This window comes from Myotis daubentonii, chromosome 5 (assembly GCF_963259705.1).
Source record: "Myotis daubentonii chromosome 5, mMyoDau2.1, whole genome shotgun sequence".
NCBI classification, from domain to species: Eukaryota; Metazoa; Chordata; class Mammalia; order Chiroptera; family Vespertilionidae; genus Myotis; species Myotis daubentonii.
The window spans coordinates 12033838-12056071 of NC_081844.1; the positions used below are offsets into that span (position 1 = coordinate 12033838).

Genomic DNA, 22234 nt, shown 5'->3' on the forward strand with positions numbered 1-22234 from the left:
CCGACTGTTCTTTTTTCCAGTGTCTGAACAGTACATTATGACTTCATGAATGATGTAGTTATTTATGATGTTACTATCCTCCCCCTTCTTTCTCATTATCTCTGCAAAACTTGTTGTCATCCTATGCTAACATCTAGACATATTGCCATTAACACTTTCTGGTTACTAAATGGCACATAAGATTAGGAGCATAAATGGGTAAAGTGGAGCGGGTATAGTCCTGACTGGACCACAAATGAGCCAGGTGATTTTTGGGGACCCCCTTTCTTTCCTCAGCCTTACTATCTTCATCTATAAAGGAAAGGTTGACAGTGCTTGCTAGTCTCTATGATCCTGCCAGTCTTCACATTCTAGCATTCTGTGACTCCAGCTAATTAGGGTTTATCATAACCCAACGTCTCAAAGTTGTCTTAAAGACGTCACATTTCCAGGGAAGTGAAATGAAGCATAAAAGCCGGGAGGCTAGGACCAAGAAGATTGACTCACAGGTTTATGCTTCCATACCAAGTCACCCTGACTCTGAAAGTTGAACTGAAGAGGAACTTTCTAATTCCCTGTACTGGGCTGGAATTTGAGAACTCCACTTTTGTCACCACTGTCTTATAGAGTGAACTAGAAGCACTGCTGGAAAAAAACCAGAAAGCCAAAACTGGCAGAACAATGTTTTTCTCCTGTATTGGGGACATTGAGAGCAAACTTCGCTGTAACTTTGTAGCTAAAATGTGACTACTGTGACCAATTCTTCACTAGGAAGGGTCCCCAGCATCCAGATCAGGAATAAAAAGTCAGATGTTTCCAGTGGAGAGGACATCAAGTGATGAGACATAAGTGGCATTATTTGAAACCATAATTTTCAATTTCCCCTTGGAATCTAGAGGCCTCAACAGTGGAGACAACAATTCTGAATCTCCAACATGTTGATGGTGCTCAGGGATAAACTCATGTTCTGTCCATCTCAGTCTGGCCAAGTTTTAGTTGACCAGGATGTTTAGAAGATCTTGAAGAGAAAAGAGTCAGAGATTCTGCAGACCAAATAGTGGAAGGAAACTCAGTGAAGGGAAGAGTCCTGAGGGCTTGGGGGTTTTACAAAGCTCAAAAATTAAAGCAGACAGATTCACATAAAGGGATAACCTGACCTTCAGGGTGACGGGTTCAAGGGATTAAGCTGGGAGCTATATGCTCCTCTTGAAGCAGAGTCTGGGCAGAGATTGTTGAGGAGTACAACAGACCTTCAGCAATAAGAGAAATAGCAGTCCCCTATGTCCAAGTCAACAATTCAAAAGTCTTGCTCTTTCTATGAAGCATGATGAGAAAAACTAGATGCCAACTAATGCAGTAAAAAAAAAAAGTGAAATACCATCCCAGAGAAAGCCAGAGGATTAAACAGAAACTGGGCAAAATGGGGGGAAAACAACAGAACAAAAGCATGGGCAGGAAGAGAAACACAGGGCTAGGTCACATCGTGAAGCAGAGTCATGAAGAGGCCAGGGAGACACATTCGTTCAGCTAGTTAGTTAAGGAATCAACCATTCGTTTGGCAAAAACTGGGAGGATATGTTGAAGAAGCCAGCATTGTGCTGGGTTTTGGAACTCCGTATGTAGACAAAATGAACATGGTACCTGCTCAGATGAAGTTTACAACCTTGTGACTGTGTCAATGGCATCGATCCCTAAACCAGGCAGCTTTGACCTTGGTGCTCCATGCCAAGATGGATGGAGGACAGGGAGAAGCATGATCCACTTCCCTTCCAATTCTAAAAAGCATCATCATCATCATCAAGAAGAAAAGGATCTGAGAAGAAAGTAATGTTGGGGATAGACATAATGAAGAGTTCAGAGAAGTCCCTGAGCAGGAAGGTTTGGATAGAGAGGAGCTAGCAGGATGAGGGGACCCTGATTGGGACCAGGCAACAATAGCCATTTTCCAAGCCTGATCCCAGCTCAATCTCCCCTTCCCAGTAGAGAAAAAATGAAGGCAAGAAAGAGATCTAAGGATATGAAGAATGCAAGTAAGGAGGGAAACAGCCCATTATTGTCTTTTCTCACCTTCAGAAAGTTCCTGAGGGAAATACAGTCATGAGTCTTTTTCCTAACCCCAACCAGTACCTACTGAAAGAGAATCATCCCAGGGCAGGACAAACACTACGAGAAGGAAAAATGAATCCCATGACCTGCCCCTATGGAACTGTCATATTGGGAGTGGGCACATCATGCTAGGTTTAGCCATATCTAAACCTAGTGGGGAGCACCAGTATTTCGCTCTGAAGCTGTAGGCACAGCAGGAAGGCCACAGTAGAGAGACCCCAGGAGCTCAGCTCTGAGTCAGCCAGACCTGAAGGTAAGGGGCCTCGATGGAGGGACTAAAAGGAAATTTGAGATTTATATTTATGCATGCAGATCAGGGCTCTGTAAGAAGAAAGAGTGTCCTTGAAGGAATTGGGGGAAATTCCAAGGATCCCAAATCAATTTATTAGCATTCCCATTCATAATTCATGTATTTTTCTTTTTCTTTTAATTAGAATTCTTAAAATAATAGAAATGTACTCCCCTTTCTAGTTGATTTATAGAATAGTGAAATTCTAAGACAAAGTAGTTCTTGGTATACCCTGCTCATATATTCTCATTAAGGCCAGATCAAGGCATGCCTTTGTGAAATGGGTTCCCTTAATCATGTCACTGTTGTATTAGGAAAATATATTGGATAATACATTGGCATCATAATGTAAAAATAACGTTTTCTAGAACTGATCATATTCAAGCAAAACCACCACTCCTGTTGGCCTTGGCCACTTTCTTCGCATCTCAAATGAAGTTTGAAAAGAGTAAACAAACAAACATAAACAAACAAAATTTAAACAGACTCATAGACACATGGACTCATTGACTGGTGGCTGCCAGAGGGGAGGGAGATTAGGGGACTGGATGAAAGAGATGAAGAGATTAAGAAGTATAAATTGGTAGTTATAGAATAGTCATAGTCTGTAAAGTACAGCATAGGGAATATAGTCAATAATATCAATAATATTGCAATAACTATGCATGGGGTCAGGTGGGAACTGCTCAGATGAAGTTTACCACCTTGTGACTGTGTCAGAGGCATCAAAATATTGGGGGGATCACTTTGTATAAGTATATGATTGTCTAACCATTATACTGTACACCTAAAACCAATACAAATTAAAAAAGAGAAAAAGAAAAAGCATGTTTCCAATTTAGCTTCCTGCAACTATACACTTTATCATTCTCTATTCAACACCTTCTTTCCCAAAAGATGTATTAATTCAAATCTATTTTGAGATTCCATAAAGGAACATAGGCCAGAAAATCCAACTGTCCAATTTCAAATCCCACCTCTACCAGCAACCATCTGCCTGTGTGACGTTGATTAAGTTATTCAACCTCATTAAACCACTGTTTCCTCATTTGTAAAGTGGGGATGTTGCTAATAATGACGAAATTGTATGTAAAGTGCTTAGCACAGGCCTGGCTCAAACCAGGCACTCAATATAAATAAATCTTATTATAATTATAAGAAAACGTTAAAAGCTTTGGAGCTAAAGAATAGTACTTTACAACCATTCTGTGTGTGTGTGTGTGTGTGTGTGTGTGTGTGTGTGTGTGTGTGTTTTAATTTATTTGAAACACACTGAACTTAGCAGGAAGTGTGCCTCAGAGATAATATATGCTCCCATTGACCACTGTATCATTTTGGGTTTGTGGGGTTTTTTTGTAATATTTAAGTGTACTCTTTGTTTATATTGATGAGATCCTCTACTAAATTTTAGGGCATTGTTTGCTAGAATAAAGACACCCATCAGTTTGTCATGCCTCTAATGGGTCCATAGAGTAGAGAGAAAAAGAAAGACATAAAAGCAAGGCCTTGCCCAGCTGGTGTGGATCAGTGGTTGAGAGTCAGCCGGTGAATCAGGAGGTCACCCATTCGATTCCTAGTCAAGGCACATGCCTGGGTTGTGGGCTTGATCCCCATTTGGGCATATGCAGAAGGCAGCCAATCAAAAGTTCTCTCTTATCATTGACTAGGGGCCCAGTGCACGAATTTGTGCACCTTGAAAGGAACTGTGGGCCGTGAGGCTGTGGTGGGCACAGGGGCAATTCTCGGCCCATCCTACGCGCCTCCACCCAGCCCTCCCACTGTGGCCCCTGGTCCCCTGTCTGCTGGCAGCCCCACTCCAGCCACCATGGCTCTCATGCACTGATGGTGCCAGCCCCACTCCCACCCACTGATGGCGTGGAGCGATTGGGGCCAGCACCAGCAGTGGGTACAAGCAGGGCTGGCGCTGTCAGTGGGTGCGAGCAGCAGCTGCTGGCCCCGATCACCCCTCAGGAGCAGAGGGAGGTGGAGAAGCCCCAAGAGGCAATCGGGACCAGCAGCCACCTCTCACACCCACTGATGGGACCAAGCAATCAGGGCCAGCGCCCGCAGCAGGTGCAAGCGCCGGGTGGGACTGCAGCATGTGGGAGCAAAGAATTTTCAGTAAGCACCAGAGGCTCACCCCAATGACAGCGACTGGCGCCCCGCCTTGGCTGGCGCCCCGCCTTGGCTGGCGCCCTTCCTCACCTGCTCCACCATACTGCCGCAGCCGACACTTGCCATGTTCCACACACACCCCTTGGTGGTCAGCACACATCATAGCAACCAGTTGTTCGGTTGTTCTGCAGTTCGGTCTATTTGCATATTAGCCTTTTATTATATAGGATGCTTCTCCCTTCCTCTCTGAAATTAATATAAAAAATTTAAAAAAATAAAATAGAGGTTTTAAGCTGGAGCAAAAGAAAAAAGCTATGAAGAGAATAAAGAACACTGGACTGGGAGTTCTATATCCCTTTACCTATCACTGTATTAGTACCATAGCTATCATGTGGGTGACAATCATCATGTTTTTAACTTGGAAATTGAGTAATTGAATAAGATAATGCCTTAGATTGTTCCCACTTTATGGTTCCATGGTTTTGTTATTCTGCTGTCAATGGCTATGTGATAGTTATGGTACAACTAGAAGCCCAGTGCACAAAATTTGTGCTCTTGGGGGGGTCCCTCAGCCCAGCCTGCACCCTCTTGCAGACCAGGAGCCCTCTGGGGATGTCCGACTAATGGCTTAGGCCTGCTCCGCCAGCAGTCGGACATCCTTAGCACTGCCATGGAGGCGAGAGAGGCTCCTGCCAGCACCACTGCACTTGCCAGCCATGAGCATGGCTTCTGGCACACTGACCACCAGGGGGCAGCTCCTGCATTGAGTGTCTGTCCCCTGGTGGTCAGTGCACATCACAGCAACCAGTCGTTCTGCCGTTTGGTCAATTTGCATATTAGCCTTTTATTATATAGGATATTTAAAGAGGTATGAAACTTGATTCCTGCTTTATTAACTACTGAACTAGACTTGAATAGCTAAAGAGGATTGGGAAGGGCATTTTAGACACTGGGACCCAACTCAAGAGGACAAAAAAAACGTGAGCAACCAGACTCACTACAAACTTGGAGACAAGTTCATAGTGTCTGGTTAGAGTAAGAGTATTAATGTTAGAAAGCTAGATTAGGTCGAGTTCTGTGGAGAACCCTGAATGTCGAGTAGTTGACAAGCATTTTATAAGCATTTTGCAGCCATTGGAGTATGTTGAGCAGGGAAGCATATTGTAACATCAAAAGGCATCATCAAAGAAAAATACAGACACTCCTCAACTTAAAATAGAGTTATATCCCAATAAACCTATTATGAGTTGAAAAGATCATAAGTAAAAAAATGCATTTAACACACCTAACCTACCTTAGCCTAGCCTACCTTAAATGAGTTCAGCACACTTACATTAGCCTACAGTTAGGCAAAATCATCTTGCTGTCACTGTCCTGCATCATAGAGAGTATCGTACCACATATTACTAGCCCAGGAAAAGATCACAACTCAAAATTCAAAGTGCAGTTTCTGCTGAATTTGTACCAACATAATAGTGTAAGTCTAAACATAGTAGGTAGGTGACTGTACTTACAGTGTAATTGAAAATCACTGGCCAAAAGTTGACAAAGCTACTATTTTATAAATTTTGGATTCTTGCCGAAACTGGTTTGGCTCAGTGGATAGAGCGTTGGCCTGCAGACTGAAAGGTCCCAGGTCCCAGGTTCGATTCCAGTCAAGGGCATGTACCTTGGTTGCGGGCACATCCCTGGTAGGAGATGTGCAGGAGGCAGCTGATCGATGTTTCTCTCTCATCGATATTTCTAACTCTCTATCTCTCTTCCTTCCTCTCTGTAAAAAATCAATAAAATATATATATATAAAAAATTTTGGATTCTTATTAAAATATACAATTCCAATATTCAGGAGAGAAGGAATTCCTAACTATTTAGGTTGTGTCTGTATAACATTGCTTTAAAGAACAAAAGGAATATTAAAATAACCCCATTTTTATATGGGTTATTTGAATGAATTCCAAGTTATTTTAAAATTCAGGCAAAAAATTTGCATATGTAGACTCAGCTTAAGTTCCTAGTTTTCATTACGTAAAGCTTTCAAGCAGACATGAGGGAATGTTTACTACTGAGAACCAGTGTAACCCTACCCACTGGGCCTGCTCGCATTATTGATGTTGCACATGTGGGCCAAAGAGAATGGTCTTGGGGATAGTGCAAAGAATTACATTCATCAGGGCTAGTCAGTCAAATGTGAAAAACTCAAATGCACTGGGTATCATTTGAAACTTTAAAAAAATAATCTAAAAGGATGTTTCTTGATTTGTTTGCTTGTTTTCCTAGACCATTGACCTGTTGGCTTGCAAATAATATTTATGAATCTATGTGTTTCCTTCCAGGGTCTTTCTTCCCTGACTTCAAGCCCTCTGAAACAGTTTTTAAAATAGCATTTTGGCTCGGATACCTAAACAGCTGCATCAACCCTATTATATACCCGTGCTCCAGTCAAGAGTTTAAAAAGGCCTTTCAGAATGTCTTGAGAATCCAGTGTCTCCGCAAAAAGCAGTCTTCCAAACGGGCCCTGGGATACACTCTGCACCCGCCCAGCCACACCTTGGAGGGGCAGCACAAGGACCTGGTGCGCATCCCTGTGAGCTCAGGAGAGACCTTCTATAAGATCTCCAAGACAGATGGGGTCTGTGAATGGAAGTTTTTCTCTTCCTTGCCTCGTGGATCTGCCAAGATTACAGTGTCCAAAGACCAATCAGCCTGCACCACAGCCCGGGTGAGAAGTAAAAGCTTTTTGCAGGTCTGCTGCTGCATGGGGCCCTCGACCCCCAGCCATGGAGAGAACCATCAAATTCCAACCATTAAGATCCACACCATCTCCCTCAGTGAAAACGGGGAGGAAGTCTAGAGGACAGGAAAGGTCAGAAGGAAGGGGGGATAATCTTAGGCATGTTCATTCTTCTTGGATGACAAGACAGAACCCTCCAACCAGGGACCATCTGGGAATGGGTCGGGGAGGAGACCAACTCTTGGGCAGTGGGTAGGGCTCAGGGAGGAGGGAGGATGTCACACGGCCATCCAGTTCAAAATGAGGATAAACAGCACGTCCTTGAGGCTAATGCTCTCTGGGGCATCCTCTGAGCCCGCTCTCCACGTCTGACCCCTTCATTGAAAAACACCATGGGAAACAGAATTTCATGCACCATCCAAAAGTCTATAAATATAGGATTATGATTTCATCATGAATATTTTCAGCACACACTCTAAGTTTGGAGCTAGTTCTCGATGGAGTGAGGGGATTTTATTTTCAGGCTAAACCTATTGACAGCGGTGTTGGATATTTACAGGGTGAGGGCCTGGAGAGGAAGAGCCTTAAGATGGTGGCTGATACTCATTATTTTTAGAGCAAGTTTTACACTTCATTTCTGATACATCCAGTGTCTCAGCTTGGGTTAAACTTGACAGTGAGATTTACGTTTTTCGGGGACTTGACCAGCTACTTCTCCTGATTCCCTAAGGATGAGGGTGAGGGGCACGCATATCTCTGCACTGAAGTAGGCACATCCTTTAGGCTTGGGTCTAGAGTGTGTTGAAAGAACCAGCCAGTGAAAGGATAGGTTTTTCCTATTGGAAGACAGTGGAGATGAGGGTAATTTTTTCAACTTAACTACTGTGGACAAAATTCTATTAAGCAGTTCCTAGATCAGATGGAGGAAGTCTTCTCATGTAAAGTATTTAAAGACCAAAAGGTTGGGGTGGACTGGGTGCTAATTTCATGCTAAATTAGAGGCTGCAAAATTACTCTACAGCCTCTTTGACATGGCCTAGAAAGATCTTTCTTGACAAATCACTTACCTTTTTCAGAACTCTACTATGAAAAGCCACAGGTGATAATATTTTGAAAGGCACATCTTGATTTCCATTTCTTCTCAGCTGCTTCACTTTTGCATAGTGGATGAGAGCCAAGGTCTCCATGCACCTGTAGAATGTTGGAATGAGCCTTATGATCTAAGTATATCCTTTCTGAAATTTGAGTGACACACACTTATCTTGGGAGCATACTGACTAAAAGCCCATCAATAGCAGGAGTTTGCAAAGAGTTTTTGACAGATGTCCATTTAGTCTGGTAAAAGATCCAGTATCCCATTCACTTCATTTATTTCCACTTTCTTCAGGCAACATGCTATTTTTTGGTTTTTGTCTACCAAATTTTGGTAAACCTTAATAACTCAGTATACCTACTAAATATGAAGATGGTAATTATATGTAAAAATTAAAATATTTTTCATATTTCACAATAAGAATTTAAAATGAGGTTTTGAAATAATTATTGACAAGAATCACTGTTCTAAAACTACTTATCATTTCATGGGCTCTTTCCCCATATTTGGGTAATTCCCTCTAAAAATTTTGAAGTAGAATGTAGCCGTTATTTAAACCTTCACGGCAAAATAGTAGCCAACATCATCTATTTCTTCTTCCCTTGCAGCAAAATGATAATTTCCTTAAATTCTTCTGAAAGGCTAATACCTGCGCATACTGCCATGGAGGGAATGTTTGTATGTGGACTGGATTTGGTTGTTGGTTGTGTTTGGACATAGAATATTACCACTTTCTCACCTCTTTTTGGAGAGTGTCTTCTTGCTGACCGGATAGACATTCTGCCTTGGGCTCATAAATTGGATTCTGGCATTAGATGTTGGCTGGATTTTTAGGCTCTTCTGGTCTTTCTGCATGGCCCACAACAGCTCTACCAGATGTGGCTGTCCTATTATGGATGTAGGCACCAGGGAAGGATGTGAATATGCAAACCTCGCTCCTCTTCTGCCTTAATAGGAAAAATAAGTTTCATTATTGAGAAGAACTTCTTTCAGAATCTGAATTTTAAAAAAAACTCTGGCCAGGCTTCCCCTTCCAGGAACAACATCCCCATGAAAGAATGGTAACAGTTTTCCTTCAGCAAAATATGCCTCCATGTTTGAGATGATCTTTAAACTGCATTACTGACGAATTTAAATATTAGATATTTAAATTTAAGTTTAAGATCACCAGGAAGCTAGCATTAATGCCAGTGCTAATCAAAATAAACAACTAGAAAATCTTTCCATCATCAGACAAAAGCCATGACAATTGTGTTCATGCAAAATGATCCATAAATAATTGTCTGCTACACTCTTCTCCGACCCACTCCCTCCAGGGAGGTAAACTTTAACATTTTTTTCCTTTCCCATAATATGGTATTATGTATAAACACTCCAATTTTACAAGAAATTAATAATGTCACCCAAGACTTAGCCAAAGTGGGATAACAATATCCAAGATATTTTTTATTCACCCACAAAAAATCTCTGTACCTTTGAGCATGCCAAAAACTATCTAAAATTGTCACGGTTTAACAAATGGTGGTCATATTTATACTTACATGTGTACTGCATCTATTTGGAGTTTGAAGAATTTGCCCAGGGCAACAAGGGTCAGAATGTCTTCTCTAATGTGTTATGAAAAGCAGCTGCTTTGGGATTGTCTCCGCAGCACAAAAAGTCAGCTTGACTTGATGGGATAGGCAAAACCTGATTTCTTCTGCAATTCAAATTGCATGCATTAAGAGAGACCTTGAATCTCTTTATTCAAAAATGTCCCCAAATGTTTGCAAGGATTTCAGGAAAGCATTTTGCTTGTCACCGTTTTCTTCCTTTCGCCTCTGTTGTGTCTCATCCGAGACCGCTCCTGCCTGTAATCACTCAGTGTTTGCTAAACTCTCCAAAATATTGAGGCTTGTAACTCTCTCACCACCTACTTGAATTGGTCCATCCATGGTAGACGGTGGTATTTGGGTAAATAAATATTTTCTTAAGGCTTTTTTGTTAAGTGCTACTGTGTGCCAGGCATTACCAGGGCATTTTTGTATCCATTGTCCCTAAACCTTGTAGCAATTTCACAATTTCAAAAATATTCACATTTTTTAGATTAAAACCTGATAGTTGAGAGTGATTAAGGACTGGCTCAAAGCCAAGGAGGAACCATGATTCAATCCTGGTTCTCCCTGACATTAAAGTCTGCATGTTGTTGTTTTTCCCCACAGTACCCCTGCCTCATGAATAGTGGGGGTAGAAGTCCCCACGTCAGGACCGGGTGTGCTAAGGATGCTAAGCCAGGCCCGAACTTTTTAATGCGTTGTTCCCTTGGGATTTGCTTGCCAATTAACTTTGATAAATATCCTGCCAAATATTCATTCCAGCCAAAACCAACAAATAGCAGGTCATAAATGAAAGGGTTTGGCGTCTATAATTCTATCAGACGGCACCGCTTTCCTAGGGATCACTGCCTGGAATGTTACTCAGGCTTTGCAAGGAGCACAAACTGTATGAAATTGGGAGAAGATGGGCATGTAAGAGAATGCAGAAGAGGCTGCTGCATTGGCCTAGAATAGCAAAACACACGTGTGGGTATGAAATACTTTCATAGGGTACCGGCGTTATTGACTACCAACCACAGTTAATTGGCACACTTTCGGGAAATATATCATTTTTTAAACTAAATAAAAACAAATATGACATCACTTTTCTCAACTGTATTCCAACAATTTTGTTTTTTTAGTTTGAGAAAGAGAAAATAAATTATAGGTATTTCACCAGGATTGCAAAGAGCTCAGAGAATGTGTCAAATATGTGAATGCCGTATCTGTCACGATGGGGCCCTGGTTCAGAATGCTGATCTCCAGGTAGCCAGAGACCTGGGCAAATTTTGAAGATGGGGAATCGGTTGGCAAAGTGGCTACTTATTAGATGGCCTCCCCTGGGTCCTGGGTTTCCTTTCTTAAATGAACACTTGATGTCCTGGGTGTCCCGGCCTCCCTACTCTTTCATAGTGAGCCATCATGCAGGCCCAGTAGGTTTCCTGCTTGTAGCCTGAGAGAACATTTTAAGACCTATTTGCTTGGGAGGGTAATTATTCAGTCTTTAATCACAGCTACTTAATCACAGCTTGACACACATTTTCACTTGCTCCTGGGGCTGGTTCTGCTCAGGTCCTCTTGCCAAAAGAGATGCTGCCTCTGCCTACGTGTTGACTTAATTAAGGGAAGAGCTCTGTTTATCAGCAAAGGGAGAAGGGAGCCCAAGTGCATGGAAGGTAAACTCTGCAAGTGAAGCAGGGTGTTGAAATAGAAGGCAGAGGTGGTAACTATGGAGACAACATCAGATGTATGCTCACCTGTTACTCTGATTTCTTTTAAAACTACTAGGACTTTTAACCATGAAACCACCTGCACACAGCTCCAGTTAAGCTAGTTGGAACACTGTTGGCAACTGTTCCTTGTCTACAAAGTGTGCTGTGGAGTAGGCATCATCTTCAAAAAGCAATGGCAGTAGTGGCCTTCTGGCCTCCAAAGTCCCTGCAAGATGACTGTTGTAGGGCTGGGCTGGCAAAAGCAAGTCAGGATTTCAACAGAGGACACCGGCCCCTAGCCAGTGCTCCCATCAGCATTACCTCATTCATGTTCCCAAGACCCAAATGTCACGGGGGCTGAGGATGGACCTTATCTGCCCTGTGCAGGAAAAAGCCATCTCTCCTTTGCTCTTGCAACACAGATTACTGAGTGCCCCACCCAAAAGGAAGGTTATGGCATCGGGGAGGGGACTGTTGAGGAGAAAGAAGATTTACCATAGATATTCTCAAAGCAGGATGGATGGTTCAGGAATACGTTACTGCAAGTGATAAGCAAGGAACTGCCCTAAAGCTATGCATATTCATTTTCTCTTTCCTTTTTGTGTAACTGCGGAGTTATTACATTACTTTCCCTCTGTGCCATAGTCCACATTGCCACCTTATCAGCTAGAAATGATTATTGCTAAACACTGAAAAATTCAGACTTAGTTGGATCAAAAAATCTAAGAGCAAATGTATACTGTATCTGGAGAAAAAAATAATAAAGATGCTGACCTATTAAAAAGCCTGAATAATAGTAGGTACATTCAGATGCAATATTAAATAAGTGAAGATAGAAAATCCCAATATCAGTTTAATGTTTCCTCCCATTTGTACACTACTTCATACCTTTTATAGTACTTCTGCCTATCTCAAGTCATTCCTGAGTATTATTCCATAATATAGAGTATCTGCACTTAACATTGGAAGGAATGAGGGTAGAGGAGTAGGGAGAGGTTTAAGGATTTCTTTGAACCAAATCCAGCCTCTGACTCATTTGTCCATGAGCCTTCACTATCTCCAAGGCCCATTGTGTTTCTTGAAACCCTGACTTTCATGCTCACTAATTCATCTCTAGTCCACATTTTCAGTTGTTTGTACCTTCTCAGCTCAGTAGCTGTGCAGTACAAGATTGTTCTAGGGACTGAGTGCATATTTGTCTATGCTTCTCTCATTGGCTGAAAAGCAAGCTGATGTAATGCTGCTCTTTCTCCCTAGATAGTCAACAGCAAAGCTGAGGAAATAAGCAGGGCAGGGAGCTCTTGTCTTGCTCAATGGGGTGACACATAAGGTAAAGCCAGCAGCGATTGACACCTTTAGGACCTCAGGATGCAAAGGTCCCGAAAGGAATCTCAAGGCCCTCCTTTCCCAGGGAGCCCGAGAGTCATCGTATACAACCTGATGATCACTGTCAGCAAACTGCTCACTTCCTCTCCTGCACTAAATGCACTTGGCATGAGACATACAGAGAGGCACAGACGGTCCCTAGCTAATGAGCTGGGTGTGTTCCAAGCTCATTTATTGCAAGTCAAGAATGCATTCTTCCAAGAGGCATTGCTAGAAATGGGGGAGAGGAAGGATGTTCTCAGATGAACTAAAGAATAAAGATCTATTTAAGGGATACCTGAGGCCGGAATACTTTTTCTGTACACAGCTAGGCATTTGGGCATTGTGGAGCCCTACCAGCTCTGTAACACATGCTGCTTTGCTTAATTTCGAAAGTGTGTGTGTGTGGGGGGGGGGGGGGGACAATCCTCTAAAAATGTAGAAACCAGTCTTAGTTCACAGGCATGGGCTAGATTTGATCCATGGACTGTAACTTGCCACCCCTGATCTATACAATTGCTAGCTTACACTTTTATGAATATAATGCTAAGCAGATTTTGGTGTTCAGCAAACATCCTTTTTGTTTAATATGCCATTGATACATCTCCACTTGACTAGCTTAATGTTCCCAACCTGCACGAGTTGTTAGGTATAAAGTGACAAGCTCATAATCAGCGGTGGAATTGGCTCTATATCCCCTGTCCACCCAAAAGATACACTTAGTCTATCATTGTGACTTTCTACATAGGCGTCAGGATAAGAGGGAAGCACCCACCACGCCCTCCACTGTTGTATTTTGTAGAACAGCAAGTCAGCAGAATCCCAGGGGAATCCATGGAGCTCTCTCAACTCTTCACCTCGTTGGCAAAATCCCTCAGCACATCCTGGCTGACCCTGAGAGTAGCAACAACCAGTAGGTGCCATTTGACCAGGGCTGATGTGAAGTCCCTCCCAGACTGCGAACCCTGCTGAAGCAATTCCCCAGAAGCCTTCAGGCCAAGTGTGGCTCTGGGAAGGCCTCCTGACCACAGCCCCCTGCACTAGGGCCTTGGAGAGTGTTCCCTGGAGCTCATTACAAAGTGGGGCACAGAAAGAGGTGCTGGGAGAGGGATGTCTTCCCAAAGACAAATAGGTACTAGTTCTAGCAGCTCTCTTCTCCTCCTCATTTTCCTTCTTTTCCTATTTTTCCTTTTGATTTAAGGCTGAAATTGCTTAACTTGACTTGAAATGGCATTACTATGAGGCGATGAAGCCATATTTCTCTGAGCTAGTGCTTTGTTGGAGGGACCTGTTCCCTGTTCTCTCTCCAGTGCTAATGGGCGATGAAGGAGAGGAAGACATTCCAGGTTAGAAACAAGGTGTTATGTTCCCGGACCTGGGGCAGGTATCTGCAATGTTAGGAGATGCAACTCTCCTGCAGGGCTCAGGGTGGGGCCTGGAGTAGTAATGGGTGCAGGACTGACATGAAAGAACATGGAAGGATCGAGGCCAGTAGTAGCGCCACTGTCCACGCACGACACAGAAAGGAAGGCTTGGGCCACCTCCGTGTGGCAGCTTCCTTCTGCTGCCCCCTTCTTTCCCTCTGTCTGTCTCCTTTCCTTATCTTTTCCTCTCTCTCAATAATTCCAAACTCCACTTCTTGCCAAACTTATAGGCAGTGACTGACGTCGGGGTGGGATGCCCTTACTCCTGTGGGTGCCAGTTCCCGTGGGATAGAGAGTGCCATGCATAACCCTAGGTGATAAGGCGGAGTTTCCCTCAGACCCTTCATCCCCTCCCCATATCAGGCATTAGGCCTGATGCTGCAAGCTGGCCCTTTTGCCCCTCCCCGCCACAGCCTCCAGCGACGCAGGTAAGGTGAAGGCAGCTCAAGGTCCTTCCCAAGGGCTTTCACCCTCTACCCACATTGCTGTCTTTCTGCTTTTTACTGTTAGTTCCAAATGAAAGATACAAACACATGAGCAGCCACATATTACAAAGAGCGGGTAGTCAGGAGTGGTGTCTGGCCCCTCACCGGAATGCACCTCTTCTTACCAGTCTGCTCTCACTCCCTGACAACTTACCACCCTCTGACAATTTACCAAGCCCCACGAAGTCACCTTCTCTTTCTCTTCCTCTTCATCCTTCATCTCTCGTCTTTGTGGCTTTTCCCTTTCACTTCCCCATAGGTTCTTCAAAGCCTGGATTGATCTCATAGAGTCAAGTTGGTTCCAGGTCAGCATTAAGCAGTGCTAACCTGATGCACAGACCTCAGCTGGGTGAAAGGTTCCTTCTTCCTGGTGCTCCTGCTTTGTTTCCGGCCCACCTGCTCCTGGGACTCATTCACGGACGCCCTCTAGTCTCTCATCATATCCAGGAGCCTCACGACCCCACGCAAAGGGTCGTCTCCTCCCACGTGCGCTCCTGCTTTGCTGCCACAGCCCCATGCATTTGGAATGCCTGTATCAGTGTGCTCAGGCTGTCCTGGCAAAGCACCGCAGGCTGGGGCTTAAACAGCGGAGGCTTATTCTCACAGTTCCAGAGGCTGGAAGCCTGAAATCCAAGTGTCAGCGGGTTGCTCCTCCTGAGGCCTCTCTCTTTGGCTTGCAGATGGCTATCTTCTCCCCATGTCCTCACGTGGCCTTCCCTCCGTGTGTCTGTGTCCTAATCTCCCCTTCTTAAAAGGACACCAATCAGATTGGATCACAGCCCATCCTGATGACCTTATTTTAACCTTAATTACCTCTTTAAAGGCCCTATCTCCAAATACAGTCACATTCTGAGGCACAAGGTGTTAGGATAGCAACACATAAAATTTGGGGCGTCACAATTCAAACCATAACAATTTCCTCCCCACTCTCCTTTTAGCTCATAAAAATGTATCCACAATTCTTTTTCCAGGTCAGATGTTTAAATTCAGTCCTTCCTGAATCCTGTCTCCAAATAGCCACAGCAATTGTCTGTAAAATGCATCTGGCAGCCAATGGTGCATTTTACTGTGATCTTTCTGTCATTTTTAAAAATCTATATTTTTCTCCCTTTTAAATTTACTTTATACTGTAGCTACATATGTCTCTCTTCTCAACTAGATTAAAACTTGGAAGGGCAGAAACAGTCAAATTGTTTTGTATGATCATAGCAATCCTCAGCACCTGGGTGGTCATATCTGGGGACCAGGACCCCTTGGAGTAGGCAACAAGAGAGGGGACAAAGAGGGACAAGATCCAAGCACTAGCTACAGGCAGGGACTGGTAGAGCAGGTCCATGGGACTTGGAAATACCAAAGTGACCCACCAGGAAGGCTCAGGTAATAGTTGACAACACTGGGCTTCTTAAAAGTCGCAGTGAGATTCTCATCAGGGGTGCAGAGCACAGCAGTGGGGAATCCCAGGTTAGTGCCATCTAGAGTAGGCAGGCCTGGGATCCCCGAGGAGACATCTGCATCCAGGAAAACAGAATGCCGTCACTGAATGAGACAGACCCTAGACCAGTGGTTGGCAAACCGCGGCTCTTGAGCCACATGCGGCTCTTTGGCCCCTTGAGTGTGGCTCTTCCACAAAATACCACATGCAGGCCCGCACGTACAGTGCAATTGAAACTTCGTGGCCCATGCGCAGAAGTCGGTATTTTGTGGAAGAGCCACACTCAAGGGACCAAAGAGCTGCATGTGGCTTGTGAGCCGCAGTTTGCCAACCACTGCCCTAGACCATGAGAGAGAGGTGAGACAGAGCCAAATGGGATCAGGAACCAATGTCAGAATCCAGGCCTGGGAGATGGGTCACCAAGGAGCACATGGGAGGCTGTATCACCACAAGTCCCCAATCTGGCAATGGGTGAGTTGTCCAGAGTAAGGTAGTACATCAGCTTCAGTCCAATCTAGAAATGAAAAGAGGAGAAATCATGTGACAAGGCAGGGCCTACAAAAGTATAAAGTGTATTGAGGCCAAAGCCATCCAAAAACAGGTTTGAATGAGTGTAGCAATGGTTTATTGATTTATAAAAAACACACACGCAAAAACACACACACACACACAAAAACTTGCCTTTCTTCCTCACTCTGGTCCCCATTCCTTTTGCTAAACCCAGCCTTATCTTTCATAATGAAAAGATTCCAGCTCGGCAGCTTGGCTAATTAATATCTCAAGGGTTGCGGGGGCTTTGCTTGGCCCATTAATCAAATGCTGAGCATCGGGTTGAATGCTTCCCATCCACAGTGCCGCTCCCACCCAGGCGCTGTGTCAGAGCAGAGGGATTGTCATCGTAAAGAGCAGGGAAAGAGGGAGCATTGGTAGATGGGGAGGTGAGTGAGCTGCTTCAATCAAAAATAAAAATGCCCACATTTAGTTTGATAAGTAACAAGAATATTAAAAAGTAACCCATAAAGTACTTTAAAGAGCAAAACAAGCAAGTATGATAAATATTTAAATAACAATTTATTGTTAGTTTTCTACCTATATTTTTAAAGAGGGTAAACATTTATTAGGGAGCAATTGAATTAAAAAATAGGGTCTCATGCTTGCTTTTGTCTCCAGCAGCTCAGCAGACCCTCTGCCTCCCTTTGCTGAATGTCACACTCAACCCTGATACTTAAACTTCAGCACATGAGTGCTGACATTCTGCAACTGAAATTTTGTTTCAGCTTTTCAAGCCTGAATCCAAACACATGCTAATGCATCAGATGTGGAGGAAGGAAAATGGTTCATTTTTGTCTCTGGGGAATAAATTCCCCACAGCCCGCTCTCCAGTATTGCACACCTCTTCCATCCAGTGTTGCAGAAGAGGAAGCAAGAGTGCTCCAGACAATGCACTGTGATGAGGGTCAAGTCCAAAGAGGAAGAAATGACAGTTTTGGAGCATCTACTATGTGCCAAGCCCTTTGCACATTTTGATAGGGTGAAGTGGAAGATTTTACAGTCACATTTACCAAGGAAAGATTTTCACAGGGAACCCATACAGTGATATGAGTGTGAGAAAAAGAAAGACAGTAACATCTGTAGGGCGTTAAGGGAAAAGTTGAGCCTTTGGCGTATGTAGTCTTGGAGTTCACCTGGACTGGTCACCTGGCCTGCTGAACCCTTGGCCTGACCTTAACCAGCTCCACCCAGGGCCAATCAGCAGAAGGCAACTTGAAAGATTTTGTAAGTGGTGATGTGGGAAGAGCAGTGACCTAGAAGCCACATGGCCTGGCCCTCATTTCAGCCCCATCTTTGTGCCTAACTAAGTGACTCGGACAAGTCACTTGACCTCTCTTGGCCCCACTTTTCTCGCCTTTGAAATATAGTAGGCAAATGTAATGGAGTTAAACATATGTAATCATAGTAGACCCCAACCTGCATTATAAGTCAAACATTATTCTAAATCAATTACCTTTAATGTATCTTAAAGCACTGAAAACTCCACATACAGGAATGACAGAATAAGTCTGTTTTCTTTGTTCATTCTCCTAGTTCAGGTTGATAAATTTCCAAAAGTTGGTCAAGACACAAATTACTCTTTCATTAGAGAGGAAATACTAAATGGATGTTGTGCCATTGCTTGGATGCTATCATTCCTAAATTTAGGGTGCTAGGCACCAAATTTCAATTCTCAGTTATTCCTTCGTTCCCTTCCCCCCACTATGCTATCTTCTTTGGGTGGGAAATATCTCTGCCTGAACATTTGTTTTAATTTTTAAAAATCAGACTCACTGTGATACTTTGAAGCTTTCCACCGAGCTCTCTCTCTCTCTCTCTCTCTCTCTCTCTCTCTCTCAGCCCAGAACAAGGGCACCCAGGGCTGGTGGTATTTGTAATCTTTCTTGCCTTGACTACTCACTTGGCATAGGAAGTATTTTGTTGTTATGGTTGTTCTATAAAAGACTCTGCATAGAATGCTGTCATAAAGATGTGTGTGTGTCTGTAGAAAGAGAAGTAATTCTGACCATTGGAAAACACTAGAGTATCTGAAACAAAGCTTGGGTCTAAAATCATCTCAGGAAGTAGGGCTGAGCTATGCTTGGCCTGGGTAACTGTAGAAGTCAGTGTTTACAGGATAAAGCAGCAAATGTCTAGTCATGAACCATAGGCAGTTTTAATTCTAGCTGAACTGAAACCCACATCATGAGAGCACCCGCTTTCAGTCTCAGCTCTAGCTTCAAGTGCTGTCGGTGAGAGCCCCAACATTTCGATGGATCCCTTGAAATGATCTCCAGGGCTCTTCTGGGCAGGTGGCTTGACAGGAAAGTCCATTATGTAAGCTCAGCCCACCAGGACTCAGTCTGCCTTAGGCTGTCAGCCATACTCAAAGGCCTTGTTTGGCAGGGACCTGTCAAATGGTCTCTCGTGACTCAGAATCTCATACTTATTTTAAATGGAGGGGAAAAGTTACTTTCAGGGATGAGGTTCTTTGCCCAACTCTGCTTTGTATAAACACAGCCTATGTCTATTTCAGTCTTCTGGGTTTTGAGAAGCAACTGCTGAGTTGTGGCAAAGGGTGAACTGGTTGGTGTTGACCCAAATTAAAACGAAGAGTTTTCCTTTCTTGCAGCGCTGGAAGAAGGGAGACAGCATCATCGCCTAGGGAACAGAATGTGACTGGCCTGGAAAACAGGGAAATGAGTGTGGGCCTCGATTTACAAAGAACCAGCTCTACCAAAGTCTAAACTTGTAGAAATGGAGACGTTGTGTCTGGAGTAAGAATTTTTACTCTACAGAAGGATAACATTTGGGTCATGTTGATGCATGATGCTGTGTATGTGAAAACCATGGATGTAATTCATTACAGGTCATTCTGCCTTGATTTTAAAGGGACAGACAACCATTACATGCAGCCTGGTGTATGCCCCCGGGTGCTGTCCTTACCACCCAGCAAGGAGGGTGTCCAGCCCGGCCCCTTTCCTGCTACCCACGGTCAGGAGCCTGTATGTCCACATGGATGTACTTGTTTATCAAGCATTCATCTAAGACACAAATCTAACATATTACTATTGTCAATGCTGGGACAACAGTGATTTAAGGAGTAACTGTGAATACAAATTTTTTGAGAGTCAGCTCCCCCCTATTGTGTCCCTCAAACTCTAGCATATTCACAGAAGTAAACAAACAAACAAACAAAAAAACCTTGCTGCAAAACAAAATCACCTTCTGCCAAGGGAAGCTGCCATGGCACACAGCGGGTCTTTCACTCCTTTATCCATCTGTGTTATCAGTAAGGGCTCCGGGCACAGGTCCCGAGAGTGGAGGACAATGATGGACACATGTTCTTCATGACCAAGGCTCCTGTGGTCTGTGGAGAGCGCAGGCAAATCTATAATTATAGCAGAGAGTGGTAAGTGTTGTCCCGTGGGAGTTTGGTGGAAGGCACCCACCAGCCTTGGAGTTAGCCTTCCCAAAAATAGTGACCTCTGAGTTGGATCCTGGAGGACAGAATGGAGTGGGACAGAAGAGCTGCTCCAATCAAGGAAGGAGTGAACCTCAGGCATGTGCTAGTTTTGCCACCTCCTCCGTTCTGTTAGGTCACACGGAAGTCAGTCTTGCTTAAATAGATGGCCACTTGGCTTTGCAAACCTCATCCCTCAAGTTCCCTTCAGACCAACCACACCTGCTTTCCTCCTCACTCTTTTGTTTTGTTTTGTTCTTTTCCAATGAAGAATCGAGGACGAGCCAATAAATGATGAGTCCAAGGGTTTTTCTGACAAAGCTCCCATGTTCAGCTTGGCTGAACACAGAAAAGTTTATTTCTTTCTCATCATGCAAAAAACATTTGCTTCAACAAAAAGTGGCTCACTCATAAGAACAAACAAATGTTTTGGAAGTCTTAATATGCAAATCTTATGTGCTATTACTTAACGTTTTTAAAAATTGAGAAATTGGGTTTTTTTAGTGAGAAAACATTGTGCAGTAAGCTTTAAGAGAAAGAGTATTTTCCCTACAAAAAATCTAGAAAGTAATTGTATCATTCCAGTACCCCAAAGGCTGGCTGGCTCGTCGTCCATCGCTGAAGGGTCAGTATCTTTGCTGTCAGAGCGAAGGGTGCCTATCACAGCTCCAATGCAGCAGAGGTGGTGGGAGAAACGGAAACAAGTGAGGGCCTTGGAGTTGCTCCTTTACAATCAACTAGCAGTTAGGAAGGATGTGGCTTTCTGGGGCTAATAAAAACAAATTTGGAGGCTTGTTTTGTCTTTGAAATTAAAACTGTGTTTTAGTAAATCCAGCTGATGCCATTTAAACATGAACCCTGTGCCATTTCCTGGCTTACTGCAGCTTTTCTGTTTCTCTCGCCATTAGATCTGTTCAAAATAGGAACGTGGCATTTCCACGTTTCCAGAAAAGCAAATGTGAGCTGACTGTCCACATTTGCTGTTATGGTTTTCCTAGAGCCCTTATGATTGTTGTGACAAATAAGATCCTTGTAACGTACAATTTCTAACTATACCGTGTTTGTGATCTATGCCCTCCTCCAGGTTTTGGTATTTGGTCAGTTGAGTTGATCTTAGCCCGTTCCCTCCATGTTACAGAGTTTAACTGTATCATGCTGAGAGTTTGGTGTGTGCTCTATGCTGAAAGGAGAATATTCTCCTGAGTCAGATAAATATGTTCATGTGAGAGAATTGCTATACTTGAATTTGCTGCAGCATTTTGTATTGACGCACATATATGACACCCAGGCTGACTCAATGGCTTCTAAAACATTTAATGTCTCTTAAATGGACTCAATATCCTTGGAATGTGCTGTTTAAATATTTCTGAATTTTCTACATGCCATTTTTACAGGTCCATTTGTTTATGATGTGAAGTGGTAAAGAATCAATCACTTTCGTTGTGTGTGTGTCTGAAGAAAATAAATGTATATATTACTAAGAAGAAGAATAAATTATTGAAAAATATACTTGATGGATCATGCAGCCCACTGTTGAAAAGGAATTTATTTTATTTCTTTAATAAAGTGATTGTTCAAATTATAAGCATTTATATTGTCCTTCTAAATATGGATGCCATAATATTTAAGTGTTGTTCAATCTTGATGTATGTTCAACATTGATATATGTTCAACATTAATGTATGATCTCTAATAAAATATTTTAAACCTCTTTCTTTAAACACATATTGCCCAGTTCTTTAATCACAATCTATTGTTACTATGTCTGTTGAAAGTGGAGTGGCAGTTGGTGTCTTTAGCCAGCTAAATGGAGTAGTTTGTACATAAGATATTCAAGTTGGCAGCATTCAGGGTTCAGGTAGGAGCCAAAATACAACTGCATTTAGAGTCAAGGAAAGGTGATAATGAAACTCAGACATACAAAAATTTTGAATG

The 22234-nt window shown here is 43.2% G+C and overlaps 1 protein-coding gene across 2 annotated transcripts in view; it reads left to right on the top strand.

Annotated features, from left to right (window-relative positions):
- The window catches only part of ADRA1A (adrenoceptor alpha 1A), a 110526-nt gene extending 88525 nt beyond the window's left edge, over nucleotides 1-22001 (top strand). The window contains exons 2-3 of one of the 2 annotated variants that reach the window (XM_059695934.1): nucleotides 6823-7208; nucleotides 19469-22001. In XM_059695934.1, coding sequence (XP_059551917.1) covers nucleotides 6823-7208; nucleotides 19469-19501 — 419 coding nt within the window. In that variant the 3' untranslated portion in view covers nucleotides 19502-22001. Of the gene's footprint in view, nucleotides 1-6822; nucleotides 12387-19468 lie in introns of those variants that run through there. The other variant, XM_059695933.1, reaches the window with a different exon arrangement.
- The last annotated feature ends 233 nt before the right edge of the window (nucleotides 22002-22234 follow it).